This window comes from Nerophis ophidion, linkage group LG06, assembly GCF_033978795.1.
Source record: "Nerophis ophidion isolate RoL-2023_Sa linkage group LG06, RoL_Noph_v1.0, whole genome shotgun sequence".
Lineage (NCBI taxonomy): Eukaryota > Metazoa > Chordata > Actinopteri > Syngnathiformes > Syngnathidae > Nerophis > Nerophis ophidion.
In genome coordinates, this window is record NC_084616.1 from 67,782,506 (window position 1) to 67,808,950 (window position 26,445).

The 26,445-nt window shown below is 40.7% G+C and overlaps 1 protein-coding gene across 1 annotated transcript; it reads right to left on the reverse strand.

The window, feature by feature from the left end:
• Positions 1 to 1,136: 1,136 nt before the first annotated feature.
• Positions 1,137 to 26,445, reverse strand: LOC133555156 (glucagon-1-like). Its single transcript, XM_061904682.1, has 6 exons — positions 26,297 to 26,445; positions 21,843 to 21,940; positions 21,639 to 21,767; positions 10,335 to 10,451; positions 1,364 to 1,510; positions 1,137 to 1,267 (listed from the first exon to the last, which is right to left on the reverse strand). The coding sequence occupies exons 2-6, from the start codon at positions 21,929 to 21,931 to the stop codon at positions 1,246 to 1,248; spliced, it is 504 nt and encodes a 167-aa protein (XP_061760666.1). The 5' UTR covers positions 21,932 to 21,940; positions 26,297 to 26,445; the 3' UTR covers positions 1,137 to 1,245.

The following is a 26,445-nucleotide window of genomic DNA, read 5'->3' on the forward strand; positions in this document are numbered from 1 at the left end:
TTGGAATTCATTTACGATTATTTCATATCTTCATTTAAATAAAAATATATTTTTATCTTTTTTTAGATACAGTCAATAAATATTGTGAACATGTATCATAACATGGAAATCTAAGAGAACGTGTTGTGAATGACGATGCTTGTGGATTTGGATTTTTTTAATTTTATTTTTTAATACATGCGCCCTGAATACGCACGATTGATTGATTGAAACCTTTATTAGTAGATTGCACAGTACAGTACATTTTCCGTACAATTGACCACTAAATGGTAACACCCCAATAAGTTTTTCACTCTCACTGATGGAAGGAGGTTTTGGCTCAAAATCTCACGATACATGGCCCCATTCATTCTTTCCTTAACACGGATCAATCGTCCTGTCCCCTTAGCAGAAAAACAGCCCCATGCATCACAGTAGGTCTGGTGTTCTTGGGATGCAACTCAGTATTCTTCTTCCTCCAAACACGACCAGTTGAGTTTATACCAAAAAAATATATTTTGGTCTCATCTGACCACATGACATTCTCCCAATCCTCTGCTGTATCATCCATGTATCCATTTTGGTATAAACTCAACTCGTCGTGTTTGGAGGAAGAATAATACTGAGTTGCATCCCAAGAACACCATACCTACTGTGACGCATGGGGGTGGAAACATCATGCTTTGGGGCTGTTTTTCTGTTAAGGGGACAGGACGATTGATCCGTGTTAAGGAAAGAATGAATGGGGCCATGTATCGTCAGATTTTGAGCCAAAACCTCCTTCCATCAGTGAGAGCTTTGAATGGTTGACCAAATACTTATTTTCCACCATAATTTACAAATTATTTAAAATTCCTGCAATGTGAATTCCTGTTTTTTTTTTCACATTCTGTCTCTCACAGTTGAAGTGTACCTATGATGAAAATTCCAGACCTCTGTCATCATTTTAAGTGGGACAACTTGCACAATCGGTGGCTGACTAAATACTTTTTTGCCCCACTAGAAGTACTGCAAATGCACAATGGGAAAAAAAAAACTTTATTTTTTGTTTTCTATACCTGAGTTTTTTTCTTGGTGTTTTATTCATTTTAAAATGCTTTCTTCTTTTACACACCAGACAATAATTTAAATGTAAACAAAACAAAAAATGGAAGAGTTTGCATTTTTTTTGTATGGCTTCCTGTTCCTCGTGTTTGTGTTCTTGCACGGTCATGAACGTCTCCTCAATGATCCACTTGTGTCCTCGTTGGTCCACTTGTCTCCTCGCTAGTCCACTTGTCTCCTCTTCCTGCAACACACACAACATTTTTATGAATAATGCCATCTTTTTCTTTGTAGATGCAGTATTTGTGCTCCTTATTTTGGATTGTATCGAAGCGTTTACCTCTCCCCTGAAGGCTTGGAGGTCATGACCCACAGTAAATACTCCTTGGCCGCCATAGAGTCCAGGACTTTGTTCACGTCGCTGGTGAAGCTTCCGTCCACGTGTCTTCTCCGGCTTAATCCCGGATCCTGCCTCTGGACGTCATATCTGGGTACATGCACACCAAGGAAACCATTATGGCTCCATTACGACCCTTCGGGCGTCCAGATTTGCTCCCGTGAGCAAATCTCATGTTTATTTTTATTTTAAGCTTCGGGCTTGGGTCTAGTTTCGGGTTAGGGGGCTTGGGTTGCAGCCACTATCTCGATGACTAGTAATTATTTTTATTTTTTATTTTATTTGATGCTTGCTGAAGTAATAATCAACACATTTTTAACATTAAGACTTTTAAGTTTCTTTCCTTATTGACAAACCAATACACCAAAATAAAACATGGCATTTCAATGAAAATATTTCACTCATATATTGTAGGGATGGGAATCTTATATTTAATTCCGATTCTTAGGGTGATGTTTCGACTCAGAACCGTTTGCGATTCAACACCATTGTGGATTCAAACTAATTCTCACAATATATTATTTATCAAAAAAAAAAAATCACCATAAAACCTTTTCAAAACAGGTTACAAGTTTGGCTGATAAGTAAACGCAGAGATGGCCTAAAAATGTCTGATATTAATTCATTTATTTGTCTAATCCAGGGGTCGGGAACCTTTTTGGCTGAGAGAGCCATGAAAGCCAAATATTTTAAAATGTATTTACTTAAGAGCCATATAATATATTTTTAACACTGAAAACAACTAAAAATGTGCATTTTTAATTAAGACCAACATTTTTAGAGTATAATACGTCTCTTATTCTTTCTAATAATGTTGTTATTCTGAAGCTAACTTAGGAGGGGGCGTGGCCTGCGGGTATGCAGCGAAGCGGGGTGTTGCCAGGACCGGCCTCGAAATCAGCGACAGGTGTGTAAATTTCACCTGGGCCTTGTTGAAGAACCCCCAAGAGGGCTAGCCCTACACTAACTAATAATAAATCAATTATTTCTTACCCTTGAGGCAACTTCTTGAACAGGTGCGGTAGAAAAAAGGATGGATGGATTCAAATGTATGAGCATTTTTATATTTTTAACATTATTTTTAACACTGTGATACTAGTGTGTGAATGTGAGTGTGAATGTTGTCTGTCTATCTGTGTTGGCCCTGCGATGAGGTGGCGACTTGTCCAGGGTGTACGCCGCCTTCCGCCCGATTGTAGCTGAGATAGGCGCCAGCGCCCCCCGCGACCCCGAAAGGGAATAAGCGGTAGAAAATGGATGGATGGATGGATTACAAGTGGAATTATTCATTACTTATTGTGTTTAGTGTCAGCTCAGATTTATCCGAGAGCCAGATGCAGTCATCAAAAGAGCCACATCTGGCTCTAGAGCCGTAGGTTCCCTACCCCTGATCTAATCTATTCTTAAATTATGAATTGATTAAGAATATGAAAAAATAAGAATCGCATTTTGGAAATAAGAATACTTTTTTTTTTTTTTTGGAGCATTCCTGTTACTTAGTCACTTAAAACTGGTGCTGATGCAGCGGCTCTGCTTCGTATGTTTGAGCTTCCCTTAGATTGAAAAGTAAGTGTGCTCGCCACCAGGCCAGAAACCCAATGCAAACGTTCTAAAGTGCACTTTAACATCCGGGTGACTTTGGAGCTTCTATTTTTTTTTCATGTTAGTACAGTAGATGGCCTGTGCTCTTAAACAAGTCTCAATTGATGCGTACATACAGTGGGGCAAAAAAGGTGAAGATGAAAGCATTTTAAAAAGAATAAAACACCAAGAAAAAACTCAGGTATAGAAAACAATCACAGTGTTGAAAAGTAAAATAAAGTTTTTTTCCCCCCCATTGTGCATTTGCAGTACTTCTAGTGGGGCAAAAACGTATTTAGTCAGCCACCGATTGTGCAAGTTCTCCCACTTAAAATGATGACAGAGGTCTGTAATTTTCATCATAGGTACACTTCAACTGTGAGAGACAGAATGTGAAAAAAAAAATATCCAGGAATTCACATTGTAGGAATTTTAAAGAATTTATTTGTAAATTATGGTGGGAAATAAGTATTTGGTCAACCATTCAAAGCTCTCACTGATGGAAGGAGGTTTTGGCTCAAAATCTCACGATTCATGGCTCCATTCATTCTTTCCCTAACACGGATCAATCGTCCTGTCCCCTTAGCAGAAAAACAGCCCCAAAGCATGATGTTTCCACCCCTATGCTTCACAGTAGGTGTGGTGTTCTTGGGATGCAAGTCAGTATTCTTCCTCCTCCAAACATGACAATTGAGTTTATACTAAAATGGATACATGGATGATACAGCAGAGGATTGGGAGAATGTCATGTGGTCAGATGAAACCAAAATAAAACTTTTTGGTAAAAACTCAACTCGTTGTGTTTGGAGGAAGAAGAATACTGAGTTGCATCCCAAGAACACCATACCTACTGTGAAGCATGGGGGTGCAAACATCATGCTTTGGGGATGTTTTTCTGCTAAATGGACAGGACGATTGATCCGTGTTAAGGAAAGAATGAATGGGGCCATGTGTCGTGATATTTTGAGCCAAAACCTCCTTCCATCAGTGAGAGCTTTGAATGGTTGACCAAACACTTATTTTCCACCATAATTTACAAATAAATTCTTTAAAATTCCTACAATGTGAATTCCTGGATTCTTTTTTTCACATTCTGTCTCTCACAGTTGAAGTGTACCTATGATGAAAATTACGGACCTCTGTCATCATTTTAAGTGGGAGAACTTGCACAATCGGTGGCTGACTAAATAGTTTTTTGCCCCACTGTACTTACGTTTACTCTTTTGAGTGCATTCAAACTAGGAAGTACAGAAAAATGCCTGGATGTTGCCCTCAAAAAGCTTACAATGTTGGTTGCAATTTGTCGTTATAAGGAGAGACCATGGGGGTAAAAATATTTGATTGCCATTTGCGGTAAGTGCGCATGGACCAGGGGTCACCAACCTTTTTGAAACCAAGAGCTACTTCTTGGGTACTGATTAATGCGAAGGGCTACCAGTTTGATACACACTTAAATAAATTGCCAGAAATAGCCAATTTGCTCAAATTACCTTTTTTATAAATAAATCTATATATATATAAAAAAAGTGGGTATTTCTGTCTGTCATTCCGTCGTATATATTTTTTCCTTTTACGGAAGGTTTTTTGTAGGGAATAGATGATGAAAAAAACACTTAAGTGAATGGTTTAAAAGAGGAGAAAACACAAAAAAAATTAAAATTAATATTTGAAACATTGTTTCTCTTCAATTTCGACTCTTTAAAATTCAAAATTCAACCGAAAAAAATTCAGAGAAAAACTAGTTAATTCGAATATTTTTGAAAAAAAATAAAATTTATGGAACATCGTTAGGAATTTTTCCTGATTAAGATTAATTTTACAATTTTGATGACATGTTTTAAATAGGTTAAAATCCAATCTGCACTTTGTTATAATATATAACAAATTAGACCAAGCTATATTTCTAACAAGGACAAATCATTTCTTCTAGATTTTCCGGAACAACATTTTTTAAAAGAAATTCAAAAGAATTTGAAATAAGATTTAAATTTGATTCTACAGATTTTCTAGATTTGCCGGAATAATTTTTTTGAATTTTAATCATAAGTTTGAAGAAGCTAAAATGAGGAATTATATTAAAATGTACTTATTGTTTACAATAAAAAAAAAAAATACTTGAACATTGATTTAAATTGTCAGGAAAGAAGAGGAAGGAATTTAAAAGGTAAAAAGGTATATGTGTTTTAAAATCCTAAAATCATTTTTAAAGTTGTATTTTTCTCTAAAAGTGTCTTTCTGAAAGTTATCAGAAGCAAAGTAAAAACATTTATTTATTTATACAAGTGAAGACCAAGTCTTTAAAATATTTTCTTGGATTTTCAAATTCTAATTGAGTTTTGTCTCTCTTAGAATTAAAAATGTCGAGCAAAGTGAGACCAGCTTGCTAGTAAATAAATAAATCCAAATTCAAAAAATAAAGGCAGCTCACTGGTAAGTGCTGCTATTTGAGCTATTTTTAGAACAGGCCAGCGGGCGACTCATCTGGTCCTTACGGGCTACCTGGTGCCCGCGGGCACCGTGTTGGACAGTTTTGACTTCAGGACAGCACTACATGGTCTATTTATACTCTGTAAGTACTACACGGCAGGAGTGTGTCATCAGGAGCAGCAAGACCTTCTCTGCTGGCCTAACATAACCAGAAATCATGATCATAATTAAAAATAAAAGTAATTTTATATTCACTTTCCCTAAATACCTAAAATTATTCATATTCATATGCTCCTTCCAATGCTGGTGATTTTAGGTTAGAGCAGTGGTTCTAAACCTTGTTGGAGGTACCGAACCCCATAAGTTTCATAAGCACATTCACCGAACCTTTCTTTAGTGAAAAATAAAATGTTTCTTTTCAAATTCAAGACAAAATTATATGTTTTTGGTAACACTTTAGTATGGAGAACATATTCTAAATATCAAAGACTTAATTTAAAATGGTTAGCGTCAGGGTTATAATAAGGCCATGCTGAATAAGGCATTCATAAGTACTTGATAATGACTAGTTAAGAGACAATATGTTACTAATTTGCATGTTAACAAGCAACTAATTAATGGTGAATATGTTCCCCATACTTAAGTGTTACCATGTTTTTTTTTACTGTTGCAAAAAATGAACCGTGCATGAACATCACCTTGTTCAAACAACAAAACCAACACAGTGCATAAACCCACAACAAATGACACACCTGCAAATCAGTGTGACTTCTGCTGTATCCGTAATACGCCGTCGGGTGTGTTTTGACCTCCGCCGAACCCTTGAGGCCGACTCACCGAGCCCCTAGGGTTCGATTGAACCCAGGTTAAGAACCACTGGGTTAGAGTTTGTATCCAATCGGAATTCAGCGAGCTTATGTTGCCGTGCTGTACCAAATCTGCCCGGGGCTTTCAGAATCAACCATGCAGACGTATGTGCACTGAAAGTGAACAGACATAGGGTTGATAGACAACTGCCATAGCCAATGAGATCACGAGTTGTAGCCTGATGTTGTGATTCACAATTTGCGGGAAGATTAAGTGGCGGACGAGCCATAGGAAGCCACCGAAAACTCAACCGGTACTCTCAAAGAACTAGAGCAGGGGTAGAGAACCTATGGCTCTAGAGCCAGATGTGGTTCTTTTGATGTCTGCATCTGGCTCTCAGATCAATCTTAGCTGACATTGCTTAACACGATAATGAATAATTCCACTGGTAATCACAACTCACATGCATTTTAATCGAACCATCCATTTTCTACCGCACCTGTTCACAAATTTGCATTAATGGTAAAAAGTATTTTATTTATAATTGGTTAGCTTTAGAATAACGTTATTAAAAAGAATAAGAGACTTATTATACTCTAAAAATGTTGGTCTTACTTAAAAATGCACACATTTAGTTGTACTCAGTGTTGAAAAATATTGTATGGCTTTTAGGGAAATACATTTTGAAATATCTGGCTTTCATGGCTCTCTCAGCCAAAAAGTTTCCTGACCCCTGAAGTAGGGCAACATGTTGATTAGGTGGCAGGTATATATTTGCAAGGCCATTTTCAAGAAGTGAAGTATATTTATATAGCGCTTTTTCTCTAGTGACTCAAAGCGCTTTACATAGCGAAACCCAATATCTAATTTTTCTATTTAAACCAGTGTGGGTGGCACTGAGAGCAGGTGGGTCAAGTGTCTTGCCCAAGGACACAACGGCAGATTAGATTGGATTAGATTAGATATTACTTTATTTCAGTGGTCCCCAACCTTTTTGTATCCGCGGGTGTTTGGGGGGGGGGGGGGGGGGGGTGCACTAATTGCACTAGTTGGTGCACTAATTGTAAGCGTATATTGTGTTTTTTATGTTGATTTAATAAAATAAAATATATATATATATATATATATATACATTTTTTTTAAATAAAAATGTATCAATTCTTCTGCGGCCCGGTACCAATCAGGCCACGGCCCGGTGGTTGGGGACCACTGCTTTATTTATTCCGTCAGGAGAGTTCCTTCGGGAAATTTACAATTCAGTGACTAGGATGGCGGAAGCGGGGATCGAACCTGCAATCCTAAAGTTTCTGGCACGGCCGCTCTACCAACCGAGCTATACCGCCGGTTGGTAGAGCGGCGGTATAGCTCTACCAAAATATAGAAGGTTATTTAAGAGACTGCGATGAGGTGGCGACTTGTCCACGGTGTACACCACCTTCCGCCTGAATGCAGCTGAGATAGGATGGATATTTACGCTTCAGTCAGTCTACCCCAGGGCAGCTGTGGCTACTGAAGTAGCTTACCACCACCAGGTGTGAATGAATGTTGAGTCCTACTTCTCTGTGAGCGCTTTGAGTATTTAGAAAAGCGCGATATAAATCTAAGTTATTATTATTATTATTATATTTAAGAGAAACTACATCTTGTGAGACGAAGCTATACCGGTGGTCAAATGGTTTCACACGAATCAACCGACTACAACCAACTACGAGCGGTCCCACTGGCTTATACGGCGTCGAATGGGTCCTACAAACTGTGAGTTTAAGTACCGTATTTTTCGGACTATAAGTCGCAGTTTTTTTTTTATAGTTTGGCCGGGGGTGCGACTTATACTCAGGAGCGACTTATGTGTGAAATTATTAACACATTACCGTAAAATATCCAATAATATTATTTAGCTCATTCACCTAAGAGACTAGACGTATAAGATTTCATGGAATTTAGCGATTAGGAGTGACAGATTGTTTGGTAAACGTATAGCATGTTCTATATGTTATAGTTATTTGAATGACTCTTACCATAATATGTTACGTTCTCAGTTGGTTATTTATGGGTCATATAACGTAGACTTTTTCAGCCTGTTGTTCACTATTCTTTATTTTAAATTGCCTTTCAAATGTCTATTCTTGGTGTTGGGTTTTATCAAATACATTTTCCTAAAAAGTGCGACTCATATGTTTTTTTTTCCTTCTTTATTATGCATTTTCGGCAGGTGCGACTTATACTCCGAAAAATGCAGTTTTTTGTTTCTTGATTTGTTCATGTTTAATTAGTTTTATACAATTATTTTAATTTTGACAGTCCCACGTCAGATATGTTTTATTGGCCGAAGCGGGTTTATTGAATGTTAAATACGCCGAAAAATAGAGTTTTGTACACTGTTGAGGAGAATCAATTCACAGTGTTTCTGTATATTATCATGTGGTGACATCATCCATCCATCCATTTCTACCGCTTGTCCCTTTCGGTGTCGCGGGGGGCGCTGGAGCCTATCTCAGCTGTATTCGGGCGGAAGGCAATGTACACCCTGGACAAGTCGCCACCTCATCGCAGGGCCAACACAGATAGACAGACAACATTCACACTCACATTCACACACTAGGGCCAATTTAGTGTTACCATGTTACAATCAACCTGTCCCCAGGTGCATGTCTTTGGAGGAAGTCAAAGTACTCAGAGGGAACCCACGCAGTCACGGGGAGGACATGCAAACTCCACACAGAAAGATCCCGAGCCTGGATTTGAACCCAAGACGACTCAGGACCTTCGTATTGGGAAACAGACGCACTAACCCCTGTGGTGACATCAATTACGGTATTTTGAGAGGTGAAGTTGGACTAAGTGGGATATCACTGAAGGCATAGGTGAGAAACGCACCGCCCGCCACCGGTACACAGTATACTTATTAAAGAGTACTGAGGGAAGTATTCTACAGTGGGGCAAAAAAGTATTTAGTCAGCCACCGATTGTGCAAGTTCTCCCATTTAAAATGATGACAGAGGTCTGTAATTTTCATCATAGGTACACTTCAACTGTGAGAGACAGAATGTGAAAAAGAAAATCCAGGAATTCACATTGTAGGAATTTTAAAGAATTTATTTGTAAATTATGGTGGAAAATAAGTATTTGGTCAACCATTCAAAGCTCTCACTGATGGAAGGAGGTTTTGGCTCAAAATCTCACGATACATGGCCCCATTCATTCTTTTCTTAACACGGATCAATCGTCCTGTCCCCTTGGCAGAAAAACAGCCCCAAAGCATGATGTTTCCACCCCCATGCTTCACAGTAGGTGTGGTGTTCTTGGGATGCAACTCAGTATTCTTTTTCCTCCAAACACAACGACTTGAGTTTATACCAAAAAGTTTTATTTTGGTTTCATCTGACCACATGACATTCTCCCAATCCTCTGCTGTATCATCCATGTATCCATTTTGGTATAAACTCAACTTGTCGTGTTTGGAGAAAGAAGAATACTGAGTTGTATCCCAAGAACACCACACCTACTGTGAAGCATGGGGGTGGAAACATCATGCTTTGGGGCTGTTTTTCTGCTAAGGGGACAGGACGATTGATCCGTGTTAAGGAAAGAATGAATGGGGCCATGTATCGTGAGATTTTGAGCCAAAACCTCCTTCCATCAGTGAGAGCTTTGAATGGTTGACCAAATACTTATTTTCCACCGTAATTTACAAATAATTTAAAATTCCTAGAATGTGAATTCCTGGATATTTTTTTCACATTCTCTCTCACAGTTGAAGTGTACCTATGATGAAAATTACAGACTTCTGTCATCATTTTAAGTGACAGAAATTGCACAATCGGTGGCTGACTAAATACTTCTGTGCCCCACTGTATTTGAAACACAGCTAGTTAAACTTATTTAACGCTAAGATGTAGATCCAACCCTCGTTTAGTTAGTGCTGTGAAATACAACTCGTCGGCTTGCTCTCACTCCACTCAGCACGTTCATGTGGTTTATTGTTGCACCAGGGAGTAAAGGCTACATCAAGTTCAAAGGTCAAAGAGGGAAAAGGGGGGGCAGGACAAAGCAGCTGAGGCGTTGAGGAGCGCTAAGAAGAAGCAGGAAGTTCCCCTACTCTCTTCGGATCTGTCCCGACATGAGCCCGGCCACAAAGTCTTTGACGGCCTGCTCCCTCTGGTATGCGCTCACGTCGCTGGTGTAGGTGCCCTCGGCGTGGCGCTTGTCCGCGGCGCTGGAAATAAGACGAAAATAACCGTCAGGACAAGATGGAGGGTTAGTTGACAGCTGTTGTGTATGAAGCGTTTACCACCGGAGAGAATTCGAATCAACAAACAATATAATCGTTGGCATACAACCGCCAAACACTGACCCTGACATTTGAGTCCTGATGGTTTAGTTTAGGTTTGTTTATTAAAGATCCCCGTTAGTCTACACCGCGATGGAGACTATACTTCCTGGGGTCCAGGCAAAAAAATAACACAATCACAAAAACAAAAAGATAACAATGCAGTACAACATGATCAAACAATAAAATCTCCATCCATCCATCATCTTCCGCTTATCTGAGGTCGGGTCGCGGGGGAAGCAGCCTAAGCAGGGAAACCCAGACTTCCCTCTCCCCAGCCACTTCGTCCAGCTCTTCCCGGGGGATCCCGAGGCGTTCCCAGGCCAGCCGGGAGACATAGTCTTCCCAACGTGTCCTGGGTCTTCCCCGTGGCCTCCTACCGGTTGGACGTGCCCTAAACACCTCCCTAGGGAGGCGTTCGGGTGGCATCCTGACCAGATGCCCGAACCACCTCATCTGGCTCCTCTCGATATGGAGGAGCAGCGGCTTTACTTTGAGTTCCTCCCGGATGGCAGAGCTTCTCACCCTATCTCTAAGGGAGAGCCCCGCCACCCGGCGGAGGAAAATCATTTCGGCCGCTTGTACCCGTGATCTTATCTTTTCGGTCATGACCCAAAGCTCATGACCATAGGTGAGGATGGGAACATAGATCGACCGGTAAATTGAGAGCTTTGCCTTCCGGCTCAGCTCCTTCTTCACCACGACGGATCAGTACAACGTCCGCATTACTGAAGACGCCGCACCGATCCGCCTGTCGATCTCACGATCCACTCTTCCCCCACTCGTGAACAAGACTCCTAGGTACTTGAACTCCTCCACTTGGGGCAGGGTCTCCTCCCTAACCCGGAGATGGCACTCCACCCTTTTTCGGGCGAGAACCATGGACTCGGACTTGGAGGTGCTGATTCTCATTCCGGTCGCTTCACACTCGGCTGCGAACCGATCCAGTGAGAGCTGAAGATCCCGGCCAGATGAAGTCATCAGGACCCCATCATCTGCAAAAAGCAGAGACCTAATCCCGCGGCTACTAAACCGGAACCCCTCAACGCCTTGACTGCGCCTAGAAATGTTGTCCATAAAAGATATGAACAGAATTGGTGATAAAGGACAGCCTTGGCGGAGTCCAACCCTCACTGGAATCGTGTCCGACTTACTGCCAGCAATGCGGACCAAGCTCTGACACTGATCATACAGGGAGCGGACCGCCACAATAAGACAGTCCGGTACCCCGTACTCTCTGAGCACTCCCCACAAGACCTCCCGAGGGACACGGTTGAATGCCTTCTCCAAGTCCACAAAGCACATGTAGACTGGTTGGGCAAACTCCCATGCACCCTCAAAAACCCTGCCGAGAGTATAGAGCTGGTCCACAGCTCCACGACCAGGACGAAAACCATACTGTTCCTCCTGAATCCGAAGTTCGACTATCCGGCGTAGCCTCCTCTCCAGTACACCTGAATAAACCTAACCAGGAAGGCTGAGGAGTGTGATCCCACGATAGTTGGAACACACCCTCCGTTCCCCCTTTTTAAAGAGAGGGACCACCAACCCGGTCTGCCAATCCAGAGGTACCGCCCCCGATTTCCACGCGATGCTGCAGAGTCTTGTCAACCAAGACAGCCCCACAGCATCCAGAGCCTTAAGGAACTCTGGGCTGATCTCATCTACCCCCGGGGTCTTGCCGCAGAGGAGCTTTTTAACTACCTCAGCAACCTCAGCCCCAGAAATAGGAGAGTCCACCACAGATTCCCCAGGCACTGCTTCCTCATAGGAAGACGCGTTGGTGGGATTGAGGAGGACTTCGAAGTATTCCCTCCGCCGATCCACAACATCCGCAGTGGAAGTCAGCAGAACACCATCCGCACCATACACGGTGTTGATAGTGAACTGCTTCCCCTTCCTGAGGTGGCGTATGGTGGTCCAGAATCGCTTCGAAGCCGTCCGGAAGTAGTTTTCCATGGCTTCCCCGAACTCTTCCCATGTCCGAGTTTTTGCCTCCGCTACCGCTAAAGCTGCACACCGCTTGGCCTGTCGGTACCCGTCCACTGCCTCTGGAGTCCTATGAGCCAAAAGAACCCGATAGGAGTCTTTCTTCAGCTTGACGGCATCCCTCACTGCTGGTGTCCACCAACAGGTTCTGGGATTACTGCCACGACAGGCACCAACAACCTTGCGGCCACAGCTCCAATCAGCCGCCTCGACAATAGAGGTTCGGAACATGGTCCACTCGGACTCAATGTCCCGCACCTCCCTCGTCACATGTTCAAAGTTCTCCCGGAGGTGTGAATTGAAACTCTCTCTGACAGGAGACTCTGCCAGACGTTCCCAGCAGACCCTCACAATGCGCTTGGGCCTGCCAGGTCTGTCCGGCATCCTCCCCCACCATCGCAGCCAACTCACCACCAGGTGGTGATCGGTAGAAAGCTCCGCCCCTCTCTTCACCCGAGTGTCCAAAACATAAGGCCGCAAATCCGATGACACAACTACAAAGTCCATCATGGAACTGCGGCCTAGGGTGTCCTGGTGCCAAGTGCACATATGGACACCCTTATGTTTGAACATGGTATTTGTTATGGACAATCCGTGACGAGCACAAAAGTTCAATAACATAACACCACTCGGGTTCAGATCCGGGCGGCCATTCTTCCCAATCACGCCTCTCCAAGTTTCACTGTCGTTGCCAACATGAGCGTTGAAGTCCCCCAGTAGGACAAGGGAATCACCCGGGGGAGCACTTTCCAGTACTCCCTCGAGTGTACCCAAAAAGGGTGGGTACTCTGAACTGCTGTTTGGTGCGTAAGCACAAACAAAAGTCAGGACCCGTCCCCCCACCTGAAGGCGGGGGGAAGCTACCCTCTCGTCCACTGGGTTGAACTCCAACGTACAGGCTTTGAGCCGGGGGGCAACGAGAATTGCCACCCCAGCCCGTCGCCTCACTGCCGGCAACGCCACAGTGGAAGAGAGTCCAGTCCCTGTCAAGAGAACTGGTTCCGTAGCCCTTGCTGTGCGTCGAGGTGAGTCCGACTATATCCAGCCGGAACTTCTCTACCTCGCGCACTAGCTCAGGCTCCTTCCCCCCCAGGGAGTTGACGTTCCACGTCCCAAGAGCTAGCTTCTGTAGCCGAGGATTGGACCGCCAAGTGCTCACAATGCACCCGACCTCTATGGCCCCTCCTATGAGTGGTGAGCCCATTGGAGGGGTGACCCACGTTGCCTCTTCGGGACAGGCCCGGCCACCAGGCGCTCGCCATCGTGCCCCAACTCCGGGCCTAGCTCCAGAGCGGGGCCCTGGTGACCCGTGACCGGGCAAGGGAAATCTGAATCCATTTTGTTGTAATTCCATAGAAGTCTTTGAGCTGCTCTTTGTCTGATCACTCACCTAGGACCTGTTTGTCTTGGGAGACCCTACCAGGGGGCATGAAAGCCCCCAGACAACATAGCTCCTAGGATCATCGGGACACGCAAACTCCTCTACCACGGTAAGGTAGCAGCTCAGAGAGGAGTAATAAAATCTCGTTAAAATCTCGTTGTACAAAAATAGCAACAACAAAGACCCAAACAAAAATAATAATAACTTCGAGTTTATATAATAATGTTCATACCAAAGATAAAAAGATCAATATAAAAACACAAACCCCGTTTCCATATGAGTTGGGAAATTGTGTTAGATGTAAATATAAACGGAATACAATGATTTGCAAATCCTTTTCAACCCATATTCAGTTGAATATGCTACAAAGACAACATATTTGATGTTCAAACTCAAACTTTTTTTTTTTTTTTCAAATAATAATTAACTTAGAATTTCATTGCTGCACCACGTGCCAAAGTAGTTGGGAAAGGGCATGTTCACCACTGTGTTACATCACCTTTTCTTTTAACAACACTCAATAAAGTTTGGGAACTGAGGAAACTAATTGTTGAAGCTTTGAAAGTGGAATTCTTTCCCATTCTTGTTTTATGTAGAGCTTCAATCGTTCAACAGTCCGGGGTCGCCGTTGTCGTATTTTACGCTTCATAATGCGCCACACATTTTCGATGGGACACTGGTCTGGACTGCAGGAGGGCCAGGAAAGTACCCGCACTCTTTTACAATGAAGCCACGCTGTTGTAACACTTGTCTTGCTGAAATAAGCAGGGGCGTCCATGATAACATTGCTTGGATGACAACATATGTTGCTCCAAAACCTGTATGGACCATTCAGCATTAATGGTGCCTTCACAGATGTGTAAATTACCCATGCCTTGGGCACTAATACACCCCCATACCATCACAGATGCTGGCTTTTGAACTTTGCGCCTATAACAATCCGAGTGGTTATTTTCCTCTTTGTTCCGGCGGACACCACGTCATCTGTTTCCAAATATAATTTGAAATGTGGACTCGTCAGACCACAGAACACCTTTCCACTTTGCATCAGTCCATCTTAGATGAGCTTGGTCCCAGCCAAGCCGGCGGCGTTACAGGATATTGTTGATAAATGGGTTTGGCTTTGCATAGTAGAGTTTTAACTTGCACAATGGTTTTATGAAGTGTTCCTGAGCCCATGTGGTGATATCATTTACACACTGATGTCGGTTTTTGATGTAGTACTGCCCGAGGGATCAAAAGTCCGTAATATCATCGCTTACGTGCAGTGATTTCTCCAGATTCTCGGAACTTTTTGATGATTTCACGGACCGTAGATGGTAAAATCCCTAAATTCCTTGCAATAGCTCGTTGAGAAATGTTGTTCTAAAACTGTCCGGCAATTTGCCTACAAAGTGGTGACCCTCACCCCATCCTTGTTTGTGAATTACTTAGCATTTCATGGAAGCTGCTTTTATACCCAATCATGGCACCCACCTGTTCCTAATTAGCCTGCAAACCTGTGGGATGTTCCAAATAAGTGTTTGATGAGCATTCCTCAACATTATCAGTATTTATTGCCACCTTTCCCAATTTCTTTGTCACGTGTTGCTGGCATCAATTTCTAAAGTAAATGATTATTTGCAAAACAAAAAATGTTTATCAGTTTGAACATCAAATATGTTGTCTTTGTAGCATATTCAACTGAATATGGGTTGAAAATGATTTGCAAATCGTTGTATTCCGTTTATATTTACATCTAAAACAATTTCCCAACTCATATGGAAACAGGGTTTGTATATATATATATATATATATATATATATATATATATATATATAAAAAAAGGGATTTTTTGGGGGGGGCAAAAATAAAACAAAGAACCAATGGCCTAAAACAAGGTTAGAGAACATATGGCTCACGAGCCAGATGTGACTCTTTTGATGACTGGATCTGGCTCTCAGATAAATCTTAGCTGACATTGCTTAACACGGTAAGTAATGAATAATTCCGTTGGTAATTACAGTGTTAAAAATAACGTTCAATATATAAATTTTCATGCATTTTAATCCAACCATTCGTTTTTCTATCGCACCTGATCAAGAAGTGGCATTAGTGGTAAGAAGTATTGTATTTATTATTGGTAAACTTTAGAATAACAATGTTATTAAAAAAGAATAAGAAACTTGTTATACTCTAAAAATGTTGGTCTTACTTAAAAATCCACATTTAGTTGTATTCAGTGGTAAAAAATATTATATGGCTCTCATAGAAATACTTTTTGAAATATCTGGCTTACATGGCTCTCTCATCCAAAAGGTTCCTGACCCCTGGAATAAAATATACACATGCACGTGGTTGTTATTCAACAATTTGGTGTCCGGGTCTGAGAACGGTGAAGTCATCTAATGGGATTTGCTAAATTTGCACATAATTATCGGGACCTGATTAAGACCACGACCAACCTGCTCCAGGTCAGGGATGTTTGGTGATTTTTACTGTCGAAAATCCTGTTAAAATAAGCGTGTAGTCCGGGTTTAACTCTAAGGCACGTTTAACTTAAGTTGTGTAAATCCATAAAAGATTGCTAATTATGAATGTTTTTTGTAGTAGTTGTGACATACATGAAGGTAAAGTCAGAGTGTTAAAGGCCTACTGAAACCCACTATTACCGACCACACAGTCTGATAGTTTATATATCAATGATGAAATATTAACATTGCAACACATGCTAATACGGCCTTTTTAGTTTACTAAATTACAATTTTAAATTTCCCGCAGAGTTTCCTGTTGAAAACGTCGCGGAATGATGACTTGTGTTTGTGACGTATATGGTTGCAGGGGACATATTAGCCCAGCACCACTTGCGGCTAAAAGTCGTCTCTTTTCATCGCGCAATTACACAGTATTTTGGACGTCTGTGTTGCTGAATCTTTTGCAATTTGTTCAATTAATAATGGAGAAGTCAAAGTAGAAAGATGGAGGTGGGAAGCTTTAGCCTTTAGCCACACAAACACACAGTGTTTCCTTGTTTAAAATTCCCAGAGGTGAAGCTTTACTATGGATCAAAGCGGCCAAGCGAACATGGTTCCCGACCACTTGTCAACCGGCAGGTTTCGGTGAGAAAATTGTGGTAAAAAGTCGCCTCTTACCGGAGATCAGCGGAGCTTGCGTTGTCCATACAGCTGCTGTGACTTCCCTCAGACACTGGCCTCAAGACACACCCTTCCGACCATCAGGTACTATTTAATCTCACTAAAACACTAGCAACACAATAGAAAGGTAAGGGATTTCCCAAAATTATCCTAGTAAATCTGTCTAAAAACATCTGAATCGCTCCCAATGCAATCGCCTTTTTTTTTCTTTTTTTCCCCTAGTCCTTAACTATCAATATCCTCATCCACGAATCGTTCATCCACGCTCAAATCAATGGGGAAATTGTCGCTTTCTCGGTCCGAATAGCTCTTGATGTTGGAGGCTCCCATTATAAACAATGTGAGGATGTGAGGAGCCCTCACACCGGTGACGTCATCGTCTGCGACTTCCGGTACAGGCAAGGCTTTTTTATTAGCGACCAAAAGTTGCGAGCTTTATCGTGGATGTTCTCTACTAAATCCTTTCAGCAAAAATATGGCAATATCGCGAAATGATGAAGTATGACACATAGAATGGACCTGCTATCCCCGTTTAAATAAGAACATCTCATTTCAGTAGGCCTTTAAGTGAGCAGAATAATGCGTGCAATCCATGTTGCGCCTCTGTTTTAATTGACATGCAAATTATATGCTGATAGTCGAAACGAACAATACAAGGACCAACAATACAACGATTAACGTGGACCCCCGACTTAAAAACTCGGGTGTTACCATTTAGTGGTCAATTGTACGGAATATGTACTGTACTGTGCAATCTACTAATAAAAGTATCAATCAGTCAATCAAAATGGAGGAGATAATGCAAATAATTTACCACACGCAGCCTGATTTACAAATTTAGAAAAGTAATGGTGGAACCAAGGTGGCATTTTTATTTAGCACGTCTGAAAAGTATTTGCAAACTGACATTTCCACACACGGCTGCAGGATCAGTGCACAGAGTCCTCTGTTCTATGTGTATGTGTTAACAGTTTGGAATGTTGAATTGATTAACGTGGACCCCGACTTAAACAAGTTGAAAAACTTATTTGGGTGTTACCATTTAGTGGTCAATTGTACGGAATATGTACTGTACTGTGCAATCTACTAATAAAAGTATCAATCAATCAATATATCAGACATATCTTCTATTTAGCCACATAATTTTATAATTTTACAGCCGCCTTTTTTTTTTCCAATGTTGTTTGTCTTTTTTGTTTAACAAATCCATTACTATCTCCTACGTGAAAAGACGTCTTTCATTTGCGCAGGTGAGTCAGTCCACAGCACTCGTGCACAGAATCAGGTGTCAGTGTGCGTAATGTTTCTGTTGTCTTGATTGCGATTCAGAAAAAGTGTTACCGATAATAGATTATAGAGCTGCTGGTTCAACACATGGCACACAGGTAGGAGAAAGATAACATGAATGTACAGAAAATGATCGACTCCGTGGTAAAATCCTCATGTATGATAATGTAAATGAGGTGTGGTTGTATTGTATATTACGTATGTGTCCATGAAAGGGCATTTTATGACTTTTCTTAATTTGATTACACGATATGGCATGATTTTATTGTTATAATTTTATTGCATGATTTTTTGTATCCCTTTAATCTAGGTCAGGGGTCACCAACCTTTTTGAAACCAGGAGCTACTTCTTGGGTACTGATTAATGTGAAGGGCTACCAGTTTGATACACACTTAAATAAATTGCCAGAAATAGCCAATTTGCTCAATTTACCAATAATAAATAAATCTATATATATATAAAAAAAAGTGGGTATTTCTGTCTGTCATTCCGTCGTACATTTTTTTTCCTTTTATGGAAGGTTTTTTGTAGAGAATAAATGATGAAACAAACTGAACGGTTTAAAAGAGCAGAAAACACGAAAAAAATGAAAATTAAATTTTGAAACATAGTTTGTCTTCAATTTCAACTCTTTAAAATTCAAAATTGAACCGAAAAAATGAAGAAAAAAACTACCTAATTCGAATCTTTTTGAAAAAATTCAAACATTTTTTTTTTTTATGGAACATCATTATTAATTTTTCCTGATTCAGATTCATTTTAGAATTTTGAGGACATGTTTTAAATAGATTAAAATCCAATCTGCATTTTGTTAGAATATATATAACAAATTGGACGAAGCTATATTTCTAACAAAGACAAATCATTATTTCTTCTAGATTTTCCAGAACAAAGATTTTAAAAGAAATTCAAGATTTAAATTTGATCCTACAGATTTTCCAGAATATTTTTTTTTAATTTTAATCACAATAAGTTTGAAAAAATATTTCACAAATATTCTTCGTCGAAAAAACAGAAGCTAAAATGAAGAATTGAATCAAAATTAATTTATTATTCTTTACAATGATACAAAAAAATTACTTGAACATAGATTTAAATTGTCAGGACAGAAGAGGAAGGATTTTAAAAGATAAAAAGGTGTATGTGTTTAAAAATCCTAAAATAATTTTTAAGGTTGTATTTTTTTCTCTAAAATTGTCTTTCTGAAAGTTATAAGAAGCAAAGTACAAAAATAAATGAATTTATTTAAACAAGTGAAGACCAAGTCTTTAAAATATTTTCTTGGATTTTCAAATTCTATTTGAGTTTTGTCTCTCCTAGAATTAAAAATGTCGAGCAAAGCGAGACCAGCTTGCTAGTAAATAAATAAAATTAAAAAAAATAGAGGCAGCTCACTGGTAAGTGCTGCTATTAGAGCTATTTTTAGAACAGGCCAGCGGGCGACTCATCTGGTCCTTACGGGCTACCTGGTGCCCGCGGGCACCGCGTTGGTGACCCCTGATCTAGGTAATCAGGGACTGCAGATGGAAATTAGCTATTTAGTTAAAATCTAGGACAGAACATATCTGTCTTTGAGCTTGATGTTTCCGTGCATTGTCCCTTCAAATAAAGACTAAACTAAATAATGCGGCCTGCACCACTTGTCACTTGCACACAATGTCAGTGGAGCACACACAACATGCCCACTAATAGTACCGTATTTTTCAGACTATAAATCGCAGTTTTTTTCATAATTTGGCCGCGGGTGCGACTTATACTCAGGAGCGACTTATGTGTGAAATTATTAACACATTACCGTAAAATATCAAATAATATTATTTAGCTCATTCACGTAAGAGACTAGACGTATAAGATTTCATGGGATTTAGCGATTAGGAGTGACAGATTGTTTGGTAAACATATAGCACGTTCTATATGTTATAGTTATTTGAATGACTCTTACCATAATATGTTACGTTAACATACCAGGCACCTTCTCAGTTGGTTATTTATGCCTCATATAACGTACACTTATTCAGCCTGTTGTTCACTATTCTTTATTTATTTGAAATTGCCTTTCAAAAGGTGTTGGGTTTTATCAAAAAAATGTCCCCCAAAAATGCGACTTATACTCCAGTGCGACGTACAGTGGGGCAAAAAAGTATTTAGTCAGCCACCGATTGTGCAAGTTCTCCCACTTAAAATGATGACAGAGGTCTGTAATTTTCATCATAGGTACACTTCAACTGTGAGAGACAGAATGTGAAAAAAAAAATCCGGGAATTCACATTGTAGGAATTTTAAAGAACATATTTGTAAATATGGTGGAAAATCAGTATTTGGTCAACCATTCAAAGCTCTCACTGATGGAAGGAGGTTTTGGCTCAAAATCTCACGATACATGGCCCCATTCATTCTTTCCTTAACACGGATCAATCGTCCTGTCCCCTTAGCAGAAAAACATGTCCAAAGCATGATGTTTCCACCCCAATGCTTGACAGTAGGTATGGTGTTCTTGGGATGCAACTCAGTATTCTTCTTCCTCCAAACACGACGAGTTGAGTTTATAACAAAAAGTTCTATTTTGGTTTCATCTGACCACATGACATTCTCCCAATCCTCTGCTGTATCTTCCATGTATTCATTTTGGTATAAACTCAACTCATCGTGTTTGGAGGAAGAAGAATACTGAGTTGCATCCCAAGAACACCACACCAACTGTGAAGCATGGGGGTGGAAACATCATGCTTTGGGGCTGTTTTTCTGCTAAGGGGACAGGACGATTGATCCGTGTTAAAGAAAGAATGAATGGGGCCATGTATCGTGAGATTTTGAGCCAAAACATCCTTCCATCAGTGAGAGCTTTGAATGGTTGACCAAATACTTATTTTCCACCATAATTTACAAATAAATTATTTTAAATTCCTACAATGTGAATTCCTGGATTTTAAAATGTCAACAATATACATTTCTGGACTTTTTTTTCACATTCTGTCTCTCACAGTTGAAGTGTACCTATGATGAAAATTACAGACCTCTGTCATCATTTTAAGTGGGAGAACTTGCACAATCGGTGGCTGACTAAATACTTTTTTGCCCCACTGTATATATGTTTTCCCCCTTCTTTATTAAGCATTTTCAGCAAGTGCGACTTATACCCCGAAAAATACGGTACACGCTATTTAAATGTTTTGCACACGCTGTTTAGCACGCGGTATTTAGATCTTAGTAAATCAGACCCTTCGTCAACTGATGTATTGGCACATCAGAAACAGCCATCAGCTGTTCAAACGACCACTAACCCGCTCCGCTTGTTGTTCATCAGCCACCGAACAAAGTCCTGAGCTTTCCGGTCCTGGAGATATTTGCTGTAGTCGTTTGAGAATGTTCCCTCCGAGTGTCTTCTCACTAAAGCATCGTCCATATCTGAGCTTGAAGAGGAAGAACATTTTCTTGACATTAGAACCCAACCAGGAAATCACAGAATGTCCACTTGAGAGTTTTACCTTGAGGTGTCCTGCAGAGGAACCTGCCAGCCGCTGTGGATGCAGCTGAGGACAACTAGGAGGCCGGCCATGGAGCGAATAGTAATCATTGCTGGAACCTGAACCAGAGAACCACACTGTTACTGCAGAATGCAACTGAAATATGTTGGTAAACACCAGATGACATGATGGTAATGTTCATGTTGATATTTAGTCTATTGATACACATCCTTCATAATCTTTTTACTAATATGAAAGTCACTATTCCAGGGTGTACCCTGCCTTCCGCCTGATTGTAGCTGAGATAGGCGCCAGCGCCCGCCGCGACCTCGAAAGGGAATAAGCGGTAGAAAATGGATGGATGGATGGATATTCTACCGATACACATCCTTCATAATCTTAGTATGTTGCTGAGCAATTAATGGAACAATTATTGAAACTGACATTTAGAGCTTTTAACCAACATAAAACCGTCTATCATTTCCCTTTTCTCTCCCAACTCTCACAGAGTTGAAAGTACGACACGATCAGCCTGCACCCAAAAGGAATTATTCGGCTACAATAAAGGGTGTTGTTGACCCGATTGGGCTGTGGTAGCTAAAAGTGGAACTTGAGGTAAAAGTGAATTATATTGTACAGTGGGGCACTAAAGTATTTAGTCAGCCACCGATTGTGCAAGTTCTCCCACTTAAAATGATGACAAAAGTCTGTAATTTTCATCATAGGTACACTTCAACTGGGAGAGACAGAATGTGAAAAAAAAATCCAGGAATTCACATTGTAGGAATTTTAAAGAATTTATTTGTAAATTATAATGGAAAATAAGTATTTGGTCAACCATTCAAAGCTCTCACTGATGGAAGGAGGTTTTGGCTCAAAATCTGACGATACATGGCCCCATTCATTCTTTCTTTAACACGGATCAATCGTCCTGTCCCCTTAGCGGAAAAACAGCCCCAAAGCATGATGTTTCCACCCCCATGCATCACAGTAGGTATGGTGTTCTTGGGATGCAACTCAGTATTCTTCTTTCTCCAAACACAACGAGTTGAGTTTATACCAACATGGATACATGGATGATACAGCAGAGGGTTGGGAGAATGTCATGTGGTCAAATGAAACCAAAATATAACTTTTTGGTATAAACTCAACTTGTCGTGTTTGGAGGAAGAAGAATACTGAGTTGCATCCCAAGAACACCATACCTCCTGTGAAGCATGGGGGTGGAAACATCATGCTTTGGGGCTGTTTTTCTGCTAAACGGACAGGACGATTGATCCGTGTTAAGGAAATAATGAATGGGGCCATGTATCGTGAGATTTTGAGCCAAAACCTCCTTCCATCAGTGAGAGCTTTGAATGGTTGACCAAATACTTATTTTCCACCATAATTTACAAATACATTTTTTTTAATTCCTACAATGTGAATTCCTGTATTTTTTTTCACATTCTGTCTTTCACAGTTGAAGTGTACCTATGATGAAAAATTACAGACCTCTGTCATCATTTTAAGTGGGAGAACTTGCACAATCGGTGGCTGACTAAATACTTTTTTGCCCCACTGTATATAGCATTTTTTCTGTAGAGCAGGGGTAGGGAACCTGTGGCTCTTTATATGACTGCATCTGGCTCTCAGATAAATCTTAGCTGACATTGCTTAACATGATAAGTAATGAATAATTCCGCTGGTAATCACGATGTTAAAAATAACGTTATAAAACATTCTCATGCATTTTAATCGATCCATCCGTTTTTCTACCGCACCTGTTCAAGAAATAACAATGTTATTAAAAATAATTAGACTTGTTATACTCTAAAAATGTTGGTCTGACTTAAAAAATGCACGCATTTAGTTGTAGTCAGTGTTAAAAAATATTATATGGCTCTCATGGAAATACATTTTAAAATATTTGGCTTTCATGGCTCTCTCAGCCAAAAAGGTTCCTGACCCCTGCTCTAGAGGCTCTAGAGCAGCATTTTATGCATTTTTAAGTCACATTTATACCAGTGTTGATGACACTGGGAGCAAGGTGGGTGAAGTGTCTTGCCCAAGGACACAACGGCAGTGACTAGGATGGTAGAAGCTGGATTCGAACCCGGAACCCTCACATTTCTAGCAGGCTGTTTTACCATCTGAGCCTTGATACGGTTTGATACCAACAGTATGTGACTTGAGAAAGTAATTATACATTTAGTAGACCAGAATTTTTCAACCTTTTTTTTCCATTTAAAAATCCAGAGGCACACCACCAGCAGAAAACGTTAAAAAGTGAAACTCCACCAGGTCCTCCGCGTGCCTTATTTTGAGTTTGTTGGTGTTTTCCTGTGTGTAGTGCTTTAGTTCTTGTCTTGTGCTGTTATTTTGGTGTTTTCCTGTAGCAGTTTCATGTCTCCCTTTTGAGCGTTATTCCCCCGTACCTGCTTTGTGTCAACAAGCCAGGCTATTGAAGTTGTTGCTATTCTTCTTTGTGTGGACATCGTTGTTTGCCATGTCATGCACGGGATGTGCTTTGTGGACGCTGTTTTAGCGCCACACGTTGTAAGTTTTTGCTGTCGTCCAGCATTCTGTTTCTGTTTACTTTGTAATCAATTCAGTTATACTGTCGTTTTACCTATGCTTCATGGCCTTTTCCCTTCCCTTTTGATCATTTTTGGCTTAAGCGTTACATACCTTTTATTACCTGAAAGCTGTGGTCTGCATATTGGGATCACAGTTATATAATCATTGATTGGCAAAGAAATAAAATCATTTTTTTGGACCAATTACATGTAAGTGAAGTCGCATCATTTCCCACGGCACACCAAACATTGTAGTAGACTACAATGATTGAACTCTTGTTGGTTGTAAGACTTACTGTTTAATGATTGTTTTTGCGTATTCAATCACCCTGCTAATTGATTATTTACCTTTTTGGTTTAAAGCAGGAGTGTCAAACTCAAATACAGAGTGGGCCAAAATTTTAAACGGAACAAAGGTTGAAAAAATTTACCTTTTAATAGGGACCCAAACAAGTTTTGCATTAAATATTGAACAGGCAAGGCTTATATAACTTTAGTGACATGCAAAATCCAGTTTCAAATAATAATAATTTAAAAAATATCAATGGCATATCAAATAAAATTTAAATAAAAATGTTACGCCTTTTTTTTCTGTTGTAATCTTCTGAGGTAAATATCAATTTTTTTTCCACAGGCTAATAATACATTTGAAAATAAAATAACAATAATGAATGAACCAAACATTCAAGCCTTGAAGTAGCAAGAGAAAATGCATGAATAAAACGTTAATTATTGGTCAGTTTGCTGGAAGTTTCCCGGAAGACTTAGTGCTGCAAGGGATTCTGCGTATTTGTCCTGTTGTGTTACGGTGCGGATGTTCACCCGAAATGGGTTTGTCATTCTTGTTTGGTGTGGGTTCACAGTGTGACGCATATTTGTAACAGTGCTAAAGTTGTTTATACGGCCACCCTCACTAATAATAATATTAATAATAATGGATTAGATTTATATCGCGCTTTTCTATTGTTATATACTCAAAGCGCTCACAGAGAAGTGGGAACCCATCATTCATTCACACCTGGTGGTGGTAAGCTACATCAGTAGCCACAGCTGCCCTGGGGTAGACTGACGGAATCGTGGCTGCCAGTTTGCGCCTACGGCCCCTCCGACCACCACCAATCATTCATTCATCATTCATTCGCCGGTGTGAGCGGCACCGGGGGCAAAGGGTGAAGCGACCTGCCCGAGGACACAACGGCAGCGACTTTGATGTCCATAGGTGGGAAGCGAACCTGCAACCCTCAGGTTTCTGGCACGGCCGCTCTACCCACTACGCCATACCGCCCCGACCTGTATGGCTGTAGACCAAGTATGCCTTGCATTCACTTGTGCGTGTGTGTGTGTGTGTAAAAGTCACAAATATTATGTGACACGCTGATAGTATGGAGGAAAAGCGGACGTGACAACAGGTTGTAGAGAATGCTAAAGGCAGTGCCTTAAATGCACGCGCCCAATATAGTTGTCCAGGTGGAAATCGGTAGAAATTCGGGAGAATGGTTTCCCCGGGAGATTTTCGGCAGGGGTACTGAACTTCTGGAGTCTACCGGGAAAATTAAATGGGTTGGCAAGTATGAGTATTAGCGGTGAATGCGGTGTTACTGCGGCGCCGACGCTGTATAACACCGGCGGGCCAGCTCTAATGCTAAATTGATATTGCCTCAAGGGCCAAATTAAATTACACGGCGGGCCAGAGTTTGACACCCATGGTTTAAAGTTATCAACCTAACCTGACAAGCTCCACCTGTAAGTAGCTTAGCTGTGAAATAAATCGAAGAAAATCTACTCGGGTTGAGATGATAAAGCGTTCCTCTACTATCGCATCTTTTTCAAGTTCAGGCATGAAAAAGCAGAGAAGAAGTTGACCCAAACACAGTAAGTACGATAGTTCAAGGTAAGTCGAGAAAAATGCCACCTCACCTTTTTCCTTATTGCTTTCAGAAGAATGTTCTAGTTCCTGGACTACTAACCCTGTTTTTGCCGTCCACACTTAAATACCGGAGGATGCATTTGCTCAGGTAGTCCGGTTCGCCTCCTCTATCCGCCCCTACCGATTATTTTCGAGCCAT

Excerpts from the sequence above, each read along its gene's own strand:
- LOC133555156 (XM_061904682.1), bottom strand. The coding sequence starts at position 21,931 with ATGATTACTATTCGCTCCATGGCCGGCCTCCTAGTTGTCCTCAGCTGC. Across the intron at positions 21,768-21,842 it reads CCTCTGCAGGACACCTCAAG|CTCAGATATGGACGATGCTT; the intron begins GTAAAACTCTCA and ends TTCCTCTTCAAG. Across the intron at positions 1,511-10,334 it reads TCGGGACAGATCCGAAGAGA|ATATGACGTCCAGAGGCAGG; the intron begins GTAGGGGAACTT and ends GCATGTACCCAG.